This window comes from Sminthopsis crassicaudata, chromosome 1 (genome assembly GCF_048593235.1).
Source record: "Sminthopsis crassicaudata isolate SCR6 chromosome 1, ASM4859323v1, whole genome shotgun sequence".
Taxonomy (NCBI): Eukaryota; Metazoa; Chordata; class Mammalia; order Dasyuromorphia; family Dasyuridae; genus Sminthopsis; species Sminthopsis crassicaudata.
In genome coordinates this window covers 702772186-702784165 of record NC_133617.1, presented here as the reverse complement: position 1 = coordinate 702784165, position 11980 = coordinate 702772186, and the positions used below count along the sequence as shown (strand labels likewise).

At 34.2% G+C, this 11980-nt stretch overlaps 1 protein-coding gene across 4 annotated transcripts in view; it reads right to left on the bottom strand.

The window, feature by feature from the left end:
* Positions 1-1098: 1098 nt before the first annotated feature.
* Positions 1099-11980, bottom strand: part of RAF1 (Raf-1 proto-oncogene, serine/threonine kinase) — a 73399-nt gene continuing 62517 nt past the window's right edge. For all 4 annotated transcript variants that reach the window (XM_074283875.1, XM_074283877.1, XM_074283874.1 and 1 more), the window contains 6 exons: positions 11578-11754; positions 10789-10835; positions 3781-3899; positions 2836-2967; positions 2578-2712; positions 1099-2301 (listed from right to left, as the gene is read on the bottom strand). In XM_074283875.1, the coding sequence (XP_074139976.1) occupies positions 2161-2301; positions 2578-2712; positions 2836-2967; positions 3781-3899; positions 10789-10835; positions 11578-11754 (751 nt within the window). In that variant the 3' untranslated portion in view covers positions 1099-2160. The remainder of the gene's footprint in view (positions 2302-2577; positions 2713-2835; positions 2968-3780; positions 3900-10788; positions 10836-11577; positions 11755-11980) is intronic.

Sequence of the window (11980 nt, the reverse complement as noted above, 5' to 3'; positions counted from 1 at the left end):
TAGGTGTGGTCAGTCCGTCTGAGCTTATTTTATTTTGAGAGTAATAACATCTATTTGAATCTCACTGTACTAACCAGATTAAAAGCCAGTCTCATACCCATGATGCTAATAGCTCTGATTTGGCTCAGGATGGCCACAGGGATTCCATTTTGGAAACAAAAGATGAAATTGTAAAGGGGCAACATAGCAGGGGTAGTATAAATCAAATGAGAGGCATCCCATAGTTCCCTGCTCTTTGTGAGATAGTCTATAAACAAGACAAACCCTAAAGCAGCATTCTAGATATATAAAAGGTCTAGCCAAGTTTTTATAACTAGAGAATTAGCATCACAGTTCAGAAAGGCTATAAATGTTCATAACATTAAAACGGATAAATCCCACTTCTCAAGTTTATTACCCAATCCTTAAAGTAAGCAGTACAAGTATTTGACAGCACTCTTCTTATTTGTGTACTGTTGAGGGGAAAAAAAAGGAGGCTCCCAGACAGGTTATTAAGACTAAGGCACTGCTGCTCAGCTCATCTGTTCTTATGTATAAAGTACATCTAAAAAACATTCCACATTTGAACAAACTCTTGCACTATAAGAGTTGCCACCAAGTGGAAATGCCTACTGATTAAGTGTGTAAATGATAATTTCAATTATTCTTCTCCTACATATATGCTTATAGGCAGGCCGGGTACAGTTTTCTATACAGCATACTGTTTTTTAAATTTATGGATCAAGAGTGAAATTATATCCAAGGGGTGGAATTAAGGCTCCTTCCCTAAGCTTCCTCAAGACTGCATCACCAGTAATAGAAAATATGGACCTAAAATGAAAGGAACCTTCAATGTTCTCTAGTCCAGTTAAAGATCTAGACCTGAATCTGTCCATGTCCATGCAAGTCCAGTTTTCTACCCATAAACCATTCTGTCTTCTTCCTCGCTTCCCACCACCACCCTGAGCCATGCATTGCCAAGTCCTAATTCTAGAGGGAAAACCTATATTTTAGAAGAAAAATTTGTTTTCAGCCTTAGAAAATGGCCAGCATACTTGTGTAAGTTTCATGTTAAACAAAACAGGATCTTCCCATGATAAATGAAAAGGCCATTAAATCTAAATTTAACTTATTTTATTAAAATAAGATAAATCACTAGAACCATGGCTTACAATAAATTCATTTTCTCAGGAGCAATAAAAACAAAACCCAAACCATCAAGAAAAACTGTATATATTCAGTTTCCTTGTTTATACGAGGTATGACTGTAAAGCAACATGACAAACTGATATTTTTTTAGGGGGGGGGCAGGTACAAATGAAAGCTCAACTTTTAAAAACTCATACCTCATATAGTGCATCTCCTAGAAGACAGCTTCAAATTGGGAGGTCACTCTGATTGCTTAGAGTGAAGAAACATTGAGAGGAACACAGCAATTCCTCTTAAAAGACCATTAATCCACAACTGGATATCTCATTGGGTGCAAGAAGTCTCAAGTACCAAGGTATCACTCCTTAGGTCAATAATTGCAGCAAGGCTGTATATATGGCCCCCATTTGAGAACAGTATGATGGAGAACAGTTTATTCCTTCGCATGATTTGTTTTCTTTGTGCAAAACTTATGTGGTAACCTGCCATCTTTTAAAAAGAATAAAAATTCCTTGGCATGATTAAGACTCATCTTAGGAACTTGTATCCAGAATTCATCATCCTATTTTTTCTGTAGTTGGACTGCCACCTTTGTCTGGAAACATCCTCTAGGACTGGAACTTTTCAGGAACTCCCCCAAAGAGTTTTAGCTATTCTTACTATAAAAATATTAATTATTCCAAAAAAAAAAAAAAATGATCAAGAGAAAATATTGCCAAATAAACACAGCCACCTTTGTAGAGGAAAATAAGGCTCAAGGGCATCTATTTTAAAAATTCTGGCTGTACTGCATCTTGTCTGTTATTGGTAAAATGACACCATTATGACACATGACACAAAATGAATGGAAAACATTTCAGTGGGCAAACAAACTGTAGAAAAAGGCAACGTGGAGTGATGTCCCTGTAGTACTTGAATTGTAGAAATCTGTAGCAGCTTTTTCTGAAGAAAAAAAAATTCATCTCATCCATTAAGGTAAGAAAAGCAGAACTTTGGGGATTTTCCTGTTTGGGAGGATGGTGCAAGAAATGCCTAGAAAACTGGGAGTCTTGTGGATGTCAATGTGCATGAGTTTATGTCCTCTGTGTGGGCTGCACGGTGTAGAGATGGTTCGGAAGCACTGCGGTTGATTTTCGGTAAAGAATGTTGGAGTAACTCAATGGAAGACAGTATCTGAAAAGAGGCATCAAAAGGGACATTTCAGACAACTTCATTCTAAATATGTTCAAAATGACAGAAAACCAGGACTTAAAAGATTCAAAACACACACACACACACACACACACACACACACACACAATCTCTCCTGTAAACTCGGGATGACCTGGCTAACCAGGAAGGTTAGAGATGACCTTTCCAATTAACCACTTTCTAGGGGTCCACCCCTGTACCCTCCAAGAGGGTATAAGGCATAACAAACAGTACTGAAACCTCCCAGGCAGCTCGTACCTGTGGGAAAAGGGGTCTTTCTTCCTTAACTTTCTTCACACAATCTGCTACCAGCCTCTTCATAGCCTTGGGGCAATTCTTGTATAGCTTACTGAGATCTGGAGATGCATATCCTCGACCAACCATAAATATAATCTAAATGAGTGGAAAGAGGTAGGAAGTTGTTACTGCAGCAAGTTACCTTTTATTTCTTTAAATCTGAGCCCCAATCTCAAGCCACCTGTTTGAATGGACTTTCCTATTGCTAGCTGCACTCACCTGATCTCGGTTGTTGATGTGTGAATATGGTAGCTCCCCTGTCATCAGTTCATACAGCACAATGCCATAAGAATAGACATCTGACTGAAAGCTGAATGGATTATTGTCCTGCATTCGAATAACTTCTGGAGCCTAAAAAAGGATTAATCATTTTCCATCAATATTGCCTGGGAAGGACAACTGTGGAACTAGATTATTAGAAATCATTTTGGCTTTCTACAAACCCAGGAAATATATTTAGCTCCCATTAATCATGAGGAAGCTGAAGGCAGACTTTTCTAGATCTTTCAAATAGTAGCAGGTTTTGTGCGATAGGGTGGGAAATAATAAAATTATGGCAGAGAGGAAGAAAAGAATGAAGTCTAAAAATGAAAGTGAATGCAAATCATAGTTGCATGTAAAAGGTTTAACAGGCAGGGTGTGAGAAGATACCTGGAATTTACAAATATGAACTTGGTGAATCTGTACATAACTATTAGATAAGTACTTGTTAAATGAATGGATGATATGCATCTTCCAAGAACCACGGGGGACAGTTTTACCCAAAAGAATCTTGTTCTTTTTCAAATTTCAATAATTTTGTCCTTGTTTTTCGAATTCCTAAAAGCAACAAACTTTATCATCCAAGACTAGTAAAATCCATCAATATCCAGGCAGGTTTTAACAGTGTTTTGCTGCCTCTTGTGCCTCAATTTATATACTTAAAAGGCATAAAAGTATTAACAGACTGAAGATAAATGCGGTGGTATTTGTAAGATTGTGTAGAAGAGAAAAGAGAAAAAGGCCAAAGCTTTATTTCTTATATAAAGTGCTTAATTTAAATAAACCTTGAAGGTAGGACATTTATCAGGTTTAGCTGGACAATATAATTGAAGAAGGGTTGGGAATTCACATCTGATCAGATGAGTAAGAAAGCTAAATTCAGATTTCGATTTATTTCCTTACCATCCAGAGAATGGAACCTGTTGGCTGTTCCACTTGTTGAGAGCCACTCCATCTAGATTTTACTGTTGCCAAACCAAAGTCTCCTATTTTCACTGTCAAACCTTCATGAAGAAATATATCTAACAAATCTGTTAAGGAACCACTTCAAAAAAAAATTAACTTGAATTGAACCGGACCAGAGTGTAGTCATCTGCCCAATGCACAATAAATCCCTCACCATGACATCTGCATCAAGTAATTGAGATTTTTGAATACTTTATATTTATATAATTTCCTACCTTACTAAGTAAGAAGCCCATTTTGTTCAACAACTTTAGTTTTATTAGGAAGTTCTTTTCACTAAATGAAATCTACTCGTTGACATGAATTTTCCTCTCTGGAGCCAAGCAAATTAGGTTTAACTCAGATTTCTTTTTTATCACTTAGGTTAACACTTGATTTTTGATTGTTGTTGCTTATTTCTCCTATTTTTAAAGTTAATTCATTTGCCGTCTCATTTTGTATTATGTAAACAAGCAGCCTTACATAAACATTTGTTGTTCTGTTTTTCAGTTGTCTGAACTCTTAATGACCTCTTTTGGGGTTTTCTTGGCAAAGTTACTAGAAAGGTTTGTCATTTCCTTTTCCAGCTCATTCTACATGTGAGAAAACTGAGGCAAACAGGGTTAAATTACTTGCCCAGGGTGATACAACTATAAGTTATTTGAGGCCAGATTTTAACTCAAGAAGAGGACCTAGCTGTCCTAAACACATATATGCACACAATTTGTATATTTTTCTACAACTAATGCTGTAACTGAATTATGAAGTACTCCAATCTCTAGAGTATTCAAGTAATATGGGTAGAAGGAAGGTTACCATAGGTCCCAGTGATGCTGTCTGAACTGTTTGAGAATGCTGCACTTGTATGATTAAGAACTATTGCAAACTAGTTTATGAAAATGTATTCAACAAAGAACAAAGAAATGTAAAGACTTTATATGCTTAATAACTTGTCAAAAGGAGCCATAAAGAGCTCTTGAGAAAACAATGTAGGAAGGAAGAGACAGGTTCAACATTGATATCCTTAAAAATGAATAGATCATAAAAGAAAACAATTGCCAAATATATCAAGAATAAAGACACAACACACTGACATTTTCTGAACACAACTGAAAGAAATCCTATATTTGAAAACTTTAGATTTACACAGTCGCTACTTGTCAGGTGTTACTCTTTATCCATTATGCCATAGTGGGTTCTCCTTTGAAAAAATATATATTAAAAAGATTAATGAACTACATTTCTTAATTTAATGCACATTTTAAAAAATGATGTATCAACTCAAAAGAAGCACAAAGGAAAAATAAATTTAGAAAATTAGAGAAAAGGAACAATGGCACAGTGGTTACAACACCAGTCTTGGAGTGAGAAGGTCCTGAATTCAAATTCAGCCTTAGACATTTTAACACTTCCTAGCTGTGTGAGCCTGACCTTCCCCAAAAAATAATCAGAGAAAGAAGAAATAGAAAACAAAGGTTTCTGGTAATTTCAAAAACAACAAAACCAACAAATCCTTTTAACTTGCTTTTAAATAAAATAAAATATTACCAATGTGAGTTCACAATGGAAGACGAGAATTATCAAGGTCTACTATACAAACCAAAAGTTTAAGGGAACTGATGCTGAGTGAAATGAGCAGGACCAGGAGATCATTATATACTTTAACAACAATACTATATGATGATCAATTCTGATGGGCGTGGCCCTCTTCAACAATGAGATGAACCAAGTCAGTTTCAATAAAGCAGTAATGAACTGAACCAGCTACACCCAGTGAAAGAACTCTGGAAGATGACTGAACCTCTACATAGAATTTCCAATCCCTCCATTTTTGTCCGCCTGCATTTTGGATTTCCTTCACAGGCTAATTGTACACTGTTTCAAAGTCTGATTCTTTTTGTATAGCAAAACAACTGTTTGGACATGTATGCATATATTGTATTTAATTTATACTTTAACATATTTAACATGTATTGGTCAACCTGCCATCTTGGGGGAGGAAGGGGTGGAGGGAAGGAGGGGAAAAATTGGAACAAAAGGTTTGGCAATTGTCAATGCTGTAAAATTACCCATGCATATATCTGGTAAATAAAAACTATAATTAATTTTTTTTAAAAAGAGTTTAAGGGAAATAATTACTCATAGAAATTTTCAAAAAATATTCAAATTATCAGACTGATATAGAGATGTTAAAAAATGAATAAGCCATTAAAAAAAAAAACAAACTTTAGTGTGGGTGGATCTCATAGGTGAATTTTAAGCAAGCTTTTTAAAGAGCAATTAATACCTATAACAAATTATTCCAAATAGGTGACCTTGAAAGCACTTTAAAAACTTCTTTTCATGAATAAAAAATTATGTTAATACCTAAATCAGAGAAAAATAAAGCAGAGGAGGGAAAATCATAACCAGAAATTGTCAAATGAGGGGGAAAAATACTTGTAGCAACTGTGTGTGACAAATATATAAATAACCAAGATATATAAGACCAAAAGCCACTCCCTAAAAGATTACTGGCCAAAACCTAAGAGCAAACTAATCAAAAAAAATAAATATATTAACAATGAAATGAATGTCTATTCTAAATCACTAATAAGAATATACAAATTTAAACTAAGATTTTTATTTCACATCCAGAAGAAATTGGCAAAAATGGGAAAAGACAGAAACAAACAATGGTGCTGTATGGGAAGTGAGTACACTGGTCATAAGCTATGAGTTGGCCCATTCATTCTGGAAAAGCTATTTGAAATTATGATAACTTCAACATAGAGAAGAGCTAATCCAATTCCAATTGATCACTGATGGACAGAATCAGCTACACCCAGAAAAGGAACACTGGGAAATGAGTGTAAACTGTGAGCATTTTTTTTTTGGTTTTCTTCCCAGATTATTTTTACCTTCTGAATAAAATTCTTCCTTTGTAACAACAACAAATTTTGGTTCTGCATATATATATGTATATATATTGTACCTAGGATATACTATAAGATATTTAATATGTATGGGAATGCCTGCCATTTAGGGGAGGGGATGGAGGGGAAGGAGGGGAAAAATTCGGAACAGAAGGGAGTACAAGGGATAATGTAAAAAAAAAAAAAAAATTACCTATGCATATATACTGTAAAAAAAAAGTTATAATTATAAAATTAATAAAAAAAGTAAATGCAAAAAAAAAAAAGAAAAGAAAAAGAAATTATGATAAAAAGTAATTAAAATTTCCATGCTCTTTGATCCAAAGATTATGCTACTAGAAATATACCTCAAGGGGGGCAGCTAGGTGGCACAGTGGATAGAGCACCAGCCCTGAAGTCAGGGCGACCCGAGTTCAATTCTGGTCTCAGACACTTAACACTTCCTAGCTATGTGACTTTGGGCAACTCACTTAACCGCAATTGCCTCAGCCAAAAAAAAAGAAAGAAAAAAAGAAAATAATATGTCTCAAAGAAGTAAAAATACAGAAAGGTCCTATATATACTGAAATATTTAAACAGCACTGAAAACATGAACTAATGTAGAATATTAGTAAACAAAACCAGGCACAATGATAACAAAGATGCAAAGAACAACAAAATTGATCTGAAAGCTTTGCAATGAAAGCAACTGATCTTGATCTCAAAGAAGAAATGAGAAAATGTGCCCCCTCACTTTTTTACTGAAGATAGGGATAGAAAGGTACATAAAGGTACATAGGGGTAGAAGGAAGGTACATAAGCTATCAAGTATAGTTGATATGTCAGCCTAAGCTTGTTTTTTAAACAAAGAAAAGGTTTATGAGGTAGACTGGAGTGGGTAATATATTCAGAAATTAATCTGATATAAAGAAAGGCATCAAAACTTTTTAAAAAACACACCCATTACTTCCATAGACATCTGAAAAAGAAAAAAAAAATACTGATTCCTTGCTCATTTTCAAAAGACTAAGGAAGTGGGTACAAAATTAATTTTTTCCCCAATTATCAAGGATTCCTCCCCCACCCAGGCAAAAAATAAGTCTCTTCTAACAAAAAGGCAGTCAAGGAAAAAAAACAAAAACAAAAAAACATGTTAGCTACATCAAAAAATGTATTTTATAGTGCTATAGTGCTTCTTGGCTTATCACTTGTCAAAATCATGGATCATCTGTATTCTTGTTCTCCAGTTGTGTTCACTTTCAGAGACATCCATCCATACTATGTATTCCCAAGTTTCTTTAAAATTTCATTACTTTATTCTGTGTCAAGATCGCATAAGATTGGGTGGTTGCATTTTGGGGAGATGATATCCCAAAAAATAAAAGATAATGGCTTACAACCAGCAATAACTTACCTAGCAAAACTGAACATAATCTTACAGGGGGAAAAATCAAATTAGAGGATCTCTAAGCATTTCTTCATGAAAGATCAGAGAAAAAAGATAAACATAGGTAACAATAAGAGTGCACAAAGATGAATTGTTTGCATTCTACTCGAGAGAGATATTAGACTCTCCTGTCATCAGTGATCATAGGCTTAGACACAGCAACTGTGTTCTAAAAAAATCAATTTCCATAAAATACATACTCAATACAGATATCTTACCCTGCAAGAAAATAGGTGGGGAATGGGATATGGGAAGAGGGAAAGGATGATAAAAAAGAGAGCATATCAGGAGAGGGAGCAGTCAGTATCAAAATACTTTTGAGGAAGGACAGGGTAAAAGGAGAGAGAATAAATGAGAGGAAATAGAGTTAGCAAGAGTAATTGTAAAAAGAATTTCAAAACAAGTTTCTCTGATTCATTTCTCAATCACAGGGAACTGAGTCAAATTTTTAAAAAGTAAAAGCCATGCCCTAATTGATAAATGATCAAAAGATATAATCTATGCCCAAAAGGGCTATAAATTCATGTATATCCTTTGACATAACAATACCACAACTAGTCATGTATATCAAGAGAGATTAAAAAAAAAAAAAAAACCCTACATGTACCAAAAATATTCTTAGCAGCTCAGGGCAAAAATACTGGAAATTGAGGGGATGCCCATTAATTAAGGAATGGCTCAACAAACTATGATATATGTTTATGATGGGATATTATTGTTCTATGGGAAATAATGAGCAGGATGCTCTCAAGAAAAAAAAAAAAAACAACAACCTGTAGAGTCCTCCATGAACTCAAGCATGTACTATATGCAAAGTAACAGCAATGTTCTAGGATGACCAGCTACAAAGGACTTTGCTACTCAGTAGTACAATCATCTACAACTACTGGGAAGGATTTATGATGAAAAATCCTCTCCATACCCAGAGAAGGAAATGATTATATCTGTATACAGATTGATGAATTCTCTCCTTTTTTTTAAACTCAATTTTTCTTGAGGGTTTTTATTTTTATAGGTGGGAGATCTATGTTTTCTTTTACAACTTGATTTTTATGGAAATGTTTTGCATAACTTCACATGTGGTTTCTTAATTATAGGTGGGGATAAGGGAGAGAACCTAGAACTCAAAAAATTTTAAACCAAATGTAAAAAAAAATATTTTTAATGTAACTGGGGAAAAATATTAAACCATAAATAAAGTATTTAATTAAAGAAAACTCAATTTTCATTGTAGAATATAAGGAATTACCAGACTGAGTAGACACTTGACCATAGGCTAAATCTGGGAAACTGATATTTTTAATTGAATCCATTATACTATCTTTTTTGGAGAGGGAGAGGAGGAAGGTCATCTGTGTCTTTCTTCAAATAGCAGAGAATGTAAAGGTTAAAAATTACTTGAACTTTTTAGGACCTGTAAGGTATAACCTTACATCCAAATCATATCTTTATTATATTTCCCTTATTGAAAGGCAAGAAATCAAAGAAATTTCTATTGGACAGACCTACTTTAGACCTGGCTTTTATAATACTAAAAAGCAATTCCCTCTAAGTCCTTTAGATTCTTCAAGGAACAGAAGAATTTGCCTAACTCCTTGAGCCTTTGCTTTCAAGGAATTTGCAAAATATTTCCAACATTTTTCTCACATACATTCATTTTGTTATTTTCTCTATTATATGAAATAATTTTCATTTTACTTGTACAAAATCATTTTGTGTATAATGAATCTAATACTTCATCCAAAATGGATAGTTCCCCATCTTAACATCTACACTTTCCACCCTCCATACTTTTATTCATGCTGTCCTATTCTTTGGAATATTGTTCCATTGTCTTGTGAAGATCAAATGAGATAACAATTGTCAAGTGTTTAGCACAACACCTGGAACATAACGCTAAATAAAATGCTAGCTATTACTATTATTATTAATTGTTACCACATGAAGTAAGCAGATCCACAAAACAATAGCATAACTATAAAAATATAATGGAAAGCACAACAATAACAAAGGAATTAAAACTGAATGCTGTATAATTATAATGAAGAAAAAAGAAGCTACCTTCTCTTGCTCTTTTGCTGAAGTAGGGAGACCTTCTGTATGACACTATATATGATGTCACACTTCTGACATGTTACTTAATTCTGTAGAACTTTGTTTCCCTCTATCTAAGGGAATGAATACATTGGGAATGTTCAAACAAATTTTTAGTTTTAAAAAATTAAAATGATTAAGATTAGCCACAAAGAGATGAGAATGCATGATTCTCAGTGGAGACAGGAAACTGAGTTTGAAAGCTATAGGATTTTGTGGCTGTATCATACGTGCTTTGTTATTTCTTTTTCAAAATAAAGGATTGTTCTCTAGGACTGTGAACTGGGAAATATGGATGATTTAAAAACAAGATAGCAATAAAAATAGTATTTAAAAAATTAAAAGCTACCATGATGAGAAGCTGATGTTTTATCCACTAATTCTATGGCAACTGTACAGGTAGAACTAGAGAGACAAATGTCCAGCCTTATATATTGTGTAGTCCTTCCTCAGTTATATGAAGACTTCTTCAAGCTACATGGAACCTTTCATATTAATCACATCACATCAAACTACATAATTAAAGGATACTATTTGATTTCATGTCCCTGTGGATGATGTTCTTTGCATGTAAATAACTGTAAAAGAAAAAAAGAAAAAGCTTATAAAAATATATTCATTTACATGTGATGTAGAATCATTTCCAGATTGGAAAAGCAAAAACTCCAAAGTGCAAATAAGAAAGCAGAGTTGTTTTATCATTATAATGACTTTACAAAAAGTTCCTTTTGAGGCTTCAGTAACCAAACCAATTAAATGAGGGTCAATGACCTCACCATCTTGCATCTAACAGTGTCAGAAGACAATTCCAGGGTAAAATAGTAGTTTACAAAGCGAGGTCACTGAAACTGGAAGACAGAGAAAGACTGATGCAGCTCTAAAAGACCTCAGAGGCTATGTGGACAAATCCATTCCTTTCAAGCAGTTGTCTAGGCAGCATGTATTCAACAACAATGCTGAGAGACAATGGATATTTTTTTCTACTTGGTCAGGAAATTCTTTATTGTCTAGTGGATATCAAAAAGAATCTCAAACCCAATCTTACCAATAGTTTCTCTAAAATAAAAACAAACAATAAAAAAGCAAAATTAAATTCTAGGATGATCACAGATTTAGAACTTCAAGGTTCCTCAAAGCCAATTAATCCAAGCTCCTTGTTTTAAGAATAAGAAAACTGAAGTCCAGGGAAGCAATTCCCTCTAAGTCCTTCAGATTCTTCAAGGAGCAGAAGAATTTGCCTAACTCCTTGAGCCTTTGCTTTCAAGAAGATTAATATTGTGATTAAGGTCACAATAGTTAATAATCTCCTGAAGTACTTACTCCATTCCTTGCGCTGTCTGCCGGGCAATATCGATAAGCTGGAACATTTGAAATTTGGTCTCCTGGACATGGAGGTGTTTATAAAGACTGCTCCCCTCACACCACTGTGTCACAATGGCCAGGTTATCTTTAGTCATATAACCCATGAACAACAGAATGTTAACATGCCTGGTTTTTCTGAAGAAAAATATAAAGAGAAAAAAACTTCCCATTATCCTTATGAAGTAACATCAAAACAAAGGAGATTACTGACAGACTTAGGGAAGCCTAAGCCAAGATATCAAAGTGTCAAGGCATTACAGTCAAAACAGAAAATTTAAACCTAAAAATCATCTTCACTTAATCACCTCTCTGACCTCAGGCTAATCATTAAAACTCTCTGAGATTCTCATTCCCAATTCAC